General features: G+C 39.1%; 1 protein-coding gene across 2 annotated transcripts in view; it reads left to right on the top strand.

The window, feature by feature from the left end:
* Positions 1 to 11,059, top strand: part of LOC112239737 (pyruvate kinase PKM-like) — a 36,712-nt gene that overhangs the window by 11,560 nt on the left and 14,093 nt on the right. For both annotated transcript variants that reach the window (XM_042307975.1, XM_042307970.1), the window contains exon 2: positions 696 to 860. In XM_042307975.1, the coding sequence (XP_042163909.1) occupies positions 722 to 860 (139 nt within the window). In that variant the 5' untranslated portion in view covers positions 696 to 721. The remainder of the gene's footprint in view (positions 1 to 695; positions 861 to 11,059) is intronic.

Raw genomic sequence — 11,059 nt, 5'->3', positions numbered from 1 at the left:
GAGAATGCCAAGAGTGTGCAAAGCTGTCATCAAAGCAAAGGGTGGCTACTTTGAAGAATCTAAAATCAAAAAAATATTTTGATTTGTTTAACACTTTCTTGGTTGCTACATGATTCCATATGTGTTATTTCATAGTGTTAATGTCTTCACTAGTATTTTACAATGTAGAAAATAGTACTAATAAAGAATGATTTGTTTGTAAAGACACCAGCACCCAGACAGACTGCATCTGATGTGTGTGTTCATTTAAAACAGACTCCAAATTAGAACCATTTGTCAGAATGCTTCTTGTCTCCAGAATGTCACTGTATACGATTTCCATGTTAGGTTGTAAATGTCATGTAGTGGCCAGTCACAGCATCTGTCCTGTATGGCAGTATGTTGCATGTCACGTGACGTTAGCCCCCTCCCCACACACACTCACACCCTCTCTTGAATGTCACTGTTCAGAATGCTGCATGTTAACCTTCTCCAACCTTAGTTCTGTCAGTCTGAGGCCATCTCAACAAGCTAAGAGGTCTCTCTCTCTCCCCGTGTCTCTCTCACTCCCCCCCCCTCTCAATTCAAAAGGTTTACATTACCAAAGTAAGTGGAATAGACAAAAAAACAAAAACGGAAATAAACCTTCAGAAATTAACAGTAAACATTACGCTCACACAAGTTTTAAAAAACATAGACATTTCTCTCTCTCTTAGCTCGTATCAGGCGTTACTCTGACGTCATGCCCCTCCCAGACTCCTTCATCCAGAAGCAGCAGCTGGACGCCAGCATGGCCGACACCTTCCTGGAGCACCTGTGTCTGCTGGACATCGACCAGGAGCCAATCACAGCCCGCAACACAAGCATCATCTGCACCATCGGTGAGTTAAATAACTAATCATCTGCACCACGTGTCAGAAAGCATTCCACGGAGGCCTGAGTGTCTGCGAGCTTTCGCTCTACCCTTGTACTTGATGGATGAATTAAGATCACTAATTAGTAAGGAACTCCCCTTACCCGGATGTCTAGGTCTTAATTGAAAGGAAAAAACAAAAACCTGCAGACACTCAGCTCTCCGTGGAATGAGTTGGACACCCCTGATCTACGCCATCGGTGAGTTAAATAACCAATCATCTGCACCATCAGTGAGTTAAATAACCAATCATCTGCACCATCAGTGAGTTAAATAACCCCATCTGCTGCACCATCAGTGAGTTAAATAACCAATCAGCTGCACCATTGGTGAGTTAAATAACCAATCAGCTTCACCATTGGTGAGTTAATTAACCACATCTGCACCATCAGTTAGTTAAATAACCACTTGACACTCTGGGATATATGTGACGGTAGCATCCCACCTCGCCAACAGCCAGTGAAAGTGCAGGGCGCCAAATTAAAAATACAAAAAAATATAATTAAAATTCCTCAAGCATACAAGTATTTTACACAATTTTAAAGATACAATTCTCGTTAATCGAGCCACAGTGTCTGATTTCAAAAATGCTTTGCAGCGAAAGCACCACAAACGAATATGTTAGGTCACCACCAACTCACAGAAAAACACAGCCATTTTTCCAGCGAAAGAGAGGAGTCACAAAAAGCACAAATAGAGATAAAATTAATCACTAACCTTTGATGATCTTCATCAGATGACACTCACAGGATTTCATGTTACACAATACATGTATGATTTGTTCGATAAAGTGCATATTTATATAAAAAAATAAAATTTTACATTGGCGCGTTACGTTCAGTAGTTCTAAAACATGAGGTGATTGTGCAGAGAACAACATCTATTTACAGAAATTAGAATTAGAGATATACTTCTCCTTAATGCAACCGCTGTGTCAGATTTTTAAAAAACTTTACGGAAAAAGCAAACCATGCAATAATCTGAGTACAGTGTTCAGACAACAGAGCAGCCCAAAAAATATACGCCATATTGGGTAGTCAACATTAGTCATAAATAGCATTATAAATATTCACGTACCTTTGATCTTCATCAGAATGCACTCCCAGGAATCGCAGTTCAGCAATAAATGTTTGTTTTGTTCGATAATGTTTGTTTTGTTCGATAACCAATTAGCTGCACCATCAATGAGTTAAATAACCAATCAGCTGCACCATCAGTGAATTAAATAACAACATCTGCACCATCAGTGAGTTAAATAACCACATCTGCACCATCAGTGAGTTAAATAACCAATCAGCTGCACCATCAGTGAGTTAAAAAATCACATCTGCACCATCAGTGAGTTAAATAACCACATCTGCACCATCAGTGAGTTAAATAACCACATCTGCACCATCAGTGAGTTAAATAACCACATCTGCACCATCAGTGAGTTAAATAACCAATCAAGCTGCACCATCAGTTAGTTAAATAACCAATCAGCTGCACCATCAATGAGTTAAATAACCAATCAGCTGCACCATCAGTGAGTTAAATAACCAATCAGCTGCACCATCAGGGAGTCAAATAACCACATCTGCACCATCAATGAGTTAAATAACCAATCAGCTGCATCATCAGTGAGTTAAATAACCAATCCGCTGCATCATTGGTGAGTTAAATAACCACATCTGCACCATCAGTGAGTTAAATAACCACAGCTGCACCCTTGGTGAGTTAAATAACCACATCTGCACCATCAGTGAGTTAAATAACAACATCTGCACCATCAGTGAGTTAAATAACCACATCTGCACCATCATTGGTGAGTTAAATAACCACATCTGCACCATCAGTGAGTTAAATAACCAATCAGCTGTACCATCAGTGAGTTAAATAACCAATCCGCTGCATCATTGGTGAGTTAAATAACAACATCTGCACCATCAGTGAGTTAAATAAGAAATCAGCTGTACCATCAGTGAGTTAAATAACGAAACATCTGCACCATCAGTGAGTTAAATAACAACATCTGCACCATCAGTGAGTTAAATAACTACATCTGCACCATCATTGAGTTAAATAACCAATCAGCTGCACCATCAGTGAGTTAAATAACCACATCTAAACGATCAGTGAGTTAAATAACCACAGCTGCACCATCAGTGAGTTAAATAACCACATCTGCACCATCAGTGAGTTAAATAACAACATCTGCACCATCAGTGAGTTAAATAACCACATCTGCACGATCAGTGAGTTAAATAACCAATCAGCTGCATCATTGGTCAGTTAAACAACAACATCTGGACCATCAGTGAGTTAAATAACCAATCAGCTGCACCATCAGTGAGTTAAAAAATCACATCTGCACCATCAGTGAGTTAAATAACCACATCTGCACCATCAGTGAGTTAAATAACTACATCTGCACCATCAGTGAGTTAAATAACCAATCCGCTGCATCATTGGTGAGTTAAATAACCACATCTGCACCATCAGTGAGTTAAATAACCACATCTGCACCATCAGTGAGTTAAATAACCACATCTGCACCATCATTGAGTTAAATAACCAATCAGCTGCACCATCAGTGAGTTAAATAACCACATCTGCACCATCAGTGAGTTAAATAACCACATCTGCACCATCAGTGAGTTAAATAACCACATCTGCACCATCAGTGAGTTAAATAACTACATCTGCACCATCAGTGAGTTAAATAACCACATCTGCACCATCAGTGAGTTAAATAACCACATCTGCACCATCAGTGAGTTAAATAACCACATCTGCACCATCAGTGAGTTAAATAACCACATCTGCACCATCATTGAGTTAAATAACCAATCAGCTGCACCATCAGTGAGTTAAATAACCACAGCTGCACCATCATTGAGTTAAATAACCAATCAGCTGCACCATCAAGTGAGTTAAATAACCACATCTGCACCATCAGTGAGTTAAATAACCACAGCTGCACCCTTGGTGAGTTAAATAACCACATCTGCACCATCGGTGAGTTAAATAACAACATCTGCACCATCAGTGCGTTAAATAACCACATCTGCACCATCATTGGTGAGTTAAATAACCACATCTGCACCATCAGTGAGTTAAATAAGAAATCAGCTGTACCATCAGTGAGTTAAATAACAACATCTGCACCATCAGTGAGTTAAATAACTACATCTGCACCATCATTGAGTTAAATAACCACATCTGCACCATCAGTGAGTTAAATAATTACTACATCTGCACCATCATTGAGTTAAATAACCAATCAGCTGTACCATCAGTGAGTTAAATAACCACATCTGCACGATCAGTGAGTTAAATAACCACAGCTGCACCATCATTGAGTTAAATAACCAATCAGCTGCACCATCAAGTGAGTTAAATAACCACATCTGCACGATCAGTGAGTTAAATAACCACAGCTGCACCATCATTGAGTTAAATAACCAATCAGCTGCACCATCAATGAGTTAAATAACCAATCAGCTGCACCATCAGTGAATTAAATAACAACATCTGCACCATCAGTGAGTTAAATAACCACATCTGCACCATCAGTGAGTTAAATAACCAATCAGCTGCACCATCAGTGAGTTAAAAAATCACATCTGCACCATCAGTGAGTTAAATAACCACATCTGCACCATCAGTGAGTTAAATAACCACATCTGCACCATCAGTGAGTTAAATAACCACATCTGCACCATCAGTGAGTTAAATAACCAATCAAGCTGCACCATCAGTTAGTTAAATAACCAATCAGCTGCACCATCAATGAGTTAAATAACCAATCAGCTGCACCATCAGTGAGTTAAATAACCAATCAGCTGCACCATCAGGGAGTTAAATAACCACATCTGCACCATCAATGAGTTAAATAACCAATCAGCTGCATCATCAGTGAGTTAAATAACCAATCCGCTGCATCATTGGTGAGTTAAATAACCACATCTGCACCATCAGTGAGTTAAATAACCACAGCTGCACCCTTGGTGAGTTAAATAACCACATCTGCACCATCAGTGAGTTAAATAACAACATCTGCACCATCAGTGAGTTAAATAACCACATCTGCACCATCATTGGTGAGTTAAATAACCACATCTGCACCATCAGTGAGTTAAATAACCAATCAGCTGTACCATCAGTGAGTTAAATAACCAATCCGCTGCATCATTGGTGAGTTAAATAACAACATCTGCACCATCAGTGAGTTAAATAAGAAATCAGCTGTACCATCAGTGAGTTAAATAACGAAACATCTGCACCATCAGTGAGTTAAATAACAACATCTGCACCATCAGTGAGTTAAATAACTACATCTGCACCATCATTGAGTTAAATAACCAATCAGCTGCACCATCAGTGAGTTAAATAACCACATCTAAACGATCAGTGAGTTAAATAACCACAGCTGCACCATCAGTGAGTTAAATAACCACATCTGCACCATCAGTGAGTTAAATAACAACATCTGCACCATCAGTGAGTTAAATAACCACATCTGCACGATCAGTGAGTTAAATAACCAATCAGCTGCATCATTGGTCAGTTAAACAACAACATCTGGACCATCAGTGAGTTAAATAACCAATCAGCTGCACCATCAGTGAGTTAAAAAATCACATCTGCACCATCAGTGAGTTAAATAACCACATCTGTACCATCAGTGAGTTAAATAACTACATCTGCACCATCAGTGAGTTAAATAACCAATCCGCTGCATCATTGGTGAGTTAAATAACCACATCTGCACCATCAGTGAGTTAAATAACCACATCTGCACCATCAGTGAGTTAAATAACCACATCTGCACCATCATTGAGTTAAATAACCAATCAGCTGCACCATCAGTGAGTTAAATAACCACATCTGCACCATCAGTGAGTTAAATAACCACATCTGCACCATCAGTGAGTTAAATAACCACATCTGCACCATCAGTGAGTTAAATAACTACATCTGCACCATCAGTGAGTTAAATAACCACATCTGCACCATCAGTGAGTTAAATAACCACATCTGCACCATCAGTGAGTTAAATAACCACATCTGCACCATCAGTGAGTTAAATAACCACATCTGCACCATCCATCATCATTGAGTTAAATAACCAATCAGCTGCACCATCAGTGAGTTAAATAACCACAGCTGCACCATCATTGAGTTAAATAACCAATCAGCTGCACCATCAAGTGAGTTAAATAACCACATCTGCACCATCAGTGAGTTAAATAACCACAGCTGCACCCTTGGTGAGTTAAATAACCACATCTGCACCATCGGTGAGTTAAATAACAACATCTGCACCATCAGTGCGTTAAATAACCACATCTGCACCATCATTGGTGAGTTAAATAACCACATCTGCACCATCAGTGAGTTAAATAAGAAATCAGCTGTACCATCAGTGAGTTAAATAACAACATCTGCACCATCAGTGAGTTAAATAACTACATCTGCACCATCATTGAGTTAAATAACCACATCTGCACCATCAGTGAGTTAAATAATTACTACATCTGCACCATCATTGAGTTAAATAACCAATCAGCTGTACCATCAGTGAGTTAAATAACCACATCTGCACGATCAGTGAGTTAAATAACCACAGCTGCACCATCATTGAGTTAAATAACCAATCAGCTGCACCATCAAGTGAGTTAAATAACCACATCTGCACGATCAGTGAGTTAAATAACCACAGCTGCACCATCATTGAGTTAAATAACCAATCAGCTGCACCATCAATGAGTTAAATAACCAATCAGCTGCACCATCAGTGAATTAAATAACAACATCTGCACCATCAGTGAGTTAAATAACCACATCTGCACCATCAGTGAGTTAAATAACCAATCAGCTGCACCATCAGTGAGTTAAAAATCACATCTGCACCATCAGTGAGTTAAATAACCACATCTGCACCATCAGTGAGTTAAATAACCACATCTGCACCATCAGTGAGTTAAATAACCACATCTGCACCATCAGTGAGTTAAATAACCAATCAAGCTGCACCATCAGTTAGTTAAATAACCAATCAGCTGCACCATCAATGAGTTAAATAACCAATCAGCTGCACCATCAGTGAGTTAAATAACCAATCAGCTGCACCATCAGGGAGTTAAATAACCACATCTGCACCATCAATGAGTTAAATAACCAATCAGCTGCATCATCAGTGAGTTAAATAACCAATCCGCTGCATCATTGGTGAGTTAAATAACCACATCTGCACCATCAGTGAGTTAAATAACCACAGCTGCACCCTTGGTGAGTTAAATAACCACATCTGCACCATCAGTGAGTTAAATAACAACATCTGCACCATCAGTGAGTTAAATAACCACATCTGCACCATCATTGGTGAGTTAAATAACCACATCTGCACCATCAGTGAGTTAAATAACCAATCAGCTGTACCATCAGTGAGTTAAATAACCAATCCGCTGCATCATTGGTGAGTTAAATAACAACATCTGCACCATCAGTGAGTTAAATAAGAAATCAGCTGTACCATCAGTGAGTTAAATAACGAAACATCTGCACCATCAGTGAGTTAAATAACAACATCTGCACCATCAGTGAGTTAAATAACTACATCTGCACCATCATTGAGTTAAATAACCAATCAGCTGCACCATCAGTGAGTTAAATAACCACATCTAAACGATCAGTGAGTTAAATAACCACAGCTGCACCATCAGTGAGTTAAATAACCACATCTGCACCATCAGTGAGTTAAATAACAACATCTGCACCATCAGTGAGTTAAATAACCACATCTGCACGATCAGTGAGTTAAATAACCAATCAGCTGCATCATTGGTCAGTTAAACAACAACATCTGGACCATCAGTGAGTTAAATAACCAATCAGCTGCACCATCAGTGAGTTAAAAAATCACATCTGCACCATCAGTGAGTTAAATAACCACATCTGCACCATCAGTGAGTTAAATAACTACATCTGCACCATCAGTGAGTTAAATAACCAATCCGCTGCATCATTGGTGAGTTAAATAACCACATCTGCACCATCAGTGAGTTAAATAACCACATCTGCACCATCAGTGAGTTAAATAACCACATCTGCACCATCATTGAGTTAAATAACCAATCAGCTGCACCATCAGTGAGTTAAATAACCACATCTGCACCATCAGTGAGTTAAATAACCACATCTGCACCATCAGTGAGTTAAATAACCACATCTGCACCATCAGTGAGTTAAATAACTACATCTGCACCATCAGTGAGTTAAATAACCACATCTGCACCATCAGTGAGTTAAATAACCACATCTGCACCATCAGTGAGTTAAATAACCACATCTGCACCATCAGTGAGTTAAATAACCACATCTGCACCATCATTGAGTTAAATAACCAATCAGCTGCACCATCAGTGAGTTAAATAACCACAGCTGCACCATCATTGAGTTAAATAACCAATCAGCTGCACCATCAAGTGAGTTAAATAACCACATCTGCACCATCAGTGAGTTAAATAACCACAGCTGCACCCTTGGTGAGTTAAATAACCACATCTGCACCATCGGTGAGTTAAATAACAACATCTGCACCATCAGTGCGTTAAATAACCACATCTGCACCATCATTGGTGAGTTAAATAACCACATCTGCACCATCAGTGAGTTAAATAAGAAATCAGCTGTACCATCAGTGAGTTAAATAACAACATCTGCACCATCAGTGAGTTAAATAACTACATCTGCACCATCATTGAGTTAAATAACCACATCTGCACCATCAGTGAGTTAAATAATTACTACATCTGCACCATCATTGAGTTAAATAACCAATCAGCTGTACCATCAGTGAGTTAAATAACCACATCTGCACGATCAGTGAGTTAAATAACCACAGCTGCACCATCATTGAGTTAAATAACCAATCAGCTGCACCATCAAGTGAGTTAAATAACCACATCTGCACCATCAGTGAGTTAAATAACCACAGCTGCACCCTTGGTGAGTTAAATAACCACATCTGCACCATCAGTGAGTTAAATAAGAAATCAGCTGTACCATCAGTGAGTTAAATAACAACATCTGCACCATCAGTGAGTTAAATAATTACTACATCTGCACCATCATTGAGTTAAATAACCAATCAGCTGCACCATTGGTGAGTTAAATAACCACATCTGCACGATCAGTGAGTTAAATAACCAATCAGCTGCATCATTGGTGAGTTAAACAACAACATCTGGACCATCAGTGAGTTAAATAACCACATCTGCACCATCAGTGAGTTAAGTAACCAATCCGCTGCATCATTGGTGAGTTAAATAACCACATCTGCACCATCAGTGAGTTAAATAAGAAATCAGCTGTACCATCAGTGAGTTAAATAACAACATCTGCACCATCAGTGAGTTAAATAATTACTACATCTGCACCATCATTGAGTTAAATAACCAATCAGCTGCACCATTGGTGAGTTAAATAACCACATCTGCACGATCAGTGAGTTAAATAACCAATCAGCTGCATCATTGGTGAGTTAAACAACAACATCTGGACCATCAGTGAGTTAAATAACCACAGCTGCACCATCAGTGAGTTAAATAACCAATCAGCTGCATCATTGGTGAGTTAAACAACAACATCTGGACCATCAGTGAGTTAAAAAATCACATCTGCACCATCAGTGAGTTAAATAACCAATCAGCTGCACCATCAGTGAGTTAAAAAAATCACATCTGCACCATCAGTGAGTTAAATAACCACATCTGCACCATCAGTGAGTTAAATAACCACATCTGCACCATCACGAGTTAAATAACTACATCTGCACCATCAGTGAGTTAAATAACCAATCCGCTGCATCATTGGTGAGTTAAATAACCACATCTCACCATCAGTGAGTTAAATAACCACATCTGCACCATCAGTGAGTTAAATAACCAATCCGCTGCACCATCAGGGAGTTAAATAACCACATCTGCACCATCAGTGAGGTAAATAACCAATCCGCTGCATCATTGGTGAGTTAAATAACCACATCTGCACCATCAGTGAGTTAAATAACCAATCCGCTGCATCATTGGTGAGTTAAATAACCACATCTGCACGATCAGTGAGTTAAATAACCAATCAGCTGCATCATTGGTGAGTTAAACAACAACATCTGGACCATCAGTGAGTTAAATAACCACATCTGCACCATCAGTGAGTTAAGTAACCAATCCGCTGCATCATTGGTGAGTTAAATAACCACATCTGCACCATCAGTGAGTTAAATAAGAAATCAGCTGTACCATCAGTGAGTTAAATAACAACATCTGCACCATCAGTGAGTTAAATAATTACTACATCTGCACCATCATTGAGTTAAATAACCAATCAGCTGCACCATTGGTGAGTTAAATAACCACATCTGCACGATCAGTGAGTTAAATAACCAATCAGCTGCATCATTGGTGAGTTAAACAACAACATCTGGACCATCAGTGAGTTAAATAACCACAGCTGCACCATCAGTGAGTTAAATAACCAATCAGCTGCATCATTGGTGAGTTAAACAACAACATCTGGACCATCAGTGAGTTAAAAAATCACATCTGCACCATCAGTGAGTTAAATAACCAATCAGCTGCACCATCAGTGAGTTAAAAAAATCACATCTGCACCATCAGTGAGTTAAATAACCACATCTGCACCATCAGTGAGTTAAATAACCACATCTGCACCATCACGAGTTAAATAACTACATCTGCACCATCAGTGAGTTAAATAACCAATCCGCTGCATCATTGGTGAGTTAAATAACCACATCTCACCATCAGTGAGTTAAATAACCACATCTGCACCATCAGTGAGTTAAATAACCAATCCGCTGCACCATCAGGGAGTTAAATAACCACATCTGCACCATCAGTGAGTTAAATAACCAATCAAGCTGCACCATCAGTTAGTTAAATAACCAATCAGCTGCACCATCAGTGAGTTAAATAACCAATCAGCTGCACCATCAGGGAGTTAAATAACCACATCTGCACCATCAATGAGTTAAATACCCAATCCGCTGCATCATTGTTGAGTTAAATAACCACATCTGCACCATCAGTGAGTTAAATAACCACATCTGCACCATCAGTGAGTTAAATAACCAATCAAGCTGCACCATCAGTGAGTTAAAAA

Source organism: Oncorhynchus tshawytscha, linkage group LG03 (assembly GCF_018296145.1).
Source record: "Oncorhynchus tshawytscha isolate Ot180627B linkage group LG03, Otsh_v2.0, whole genome shotgun sequence".
In the NCBI taxonomy this organism is placed as follows: domain Eukaryota; kingdom Metazoa; phylum Chordata; class Actinopteri; order Salmoniformes; family Salmonidae; genus Oncorhynchus; species Oncorhynchus tshawytscha.
The sequence above is the reverse complement of the archived record's forward strand: the minus strand, read 5'-3'. Positions and strand labels throughout refer to the sequence as shown.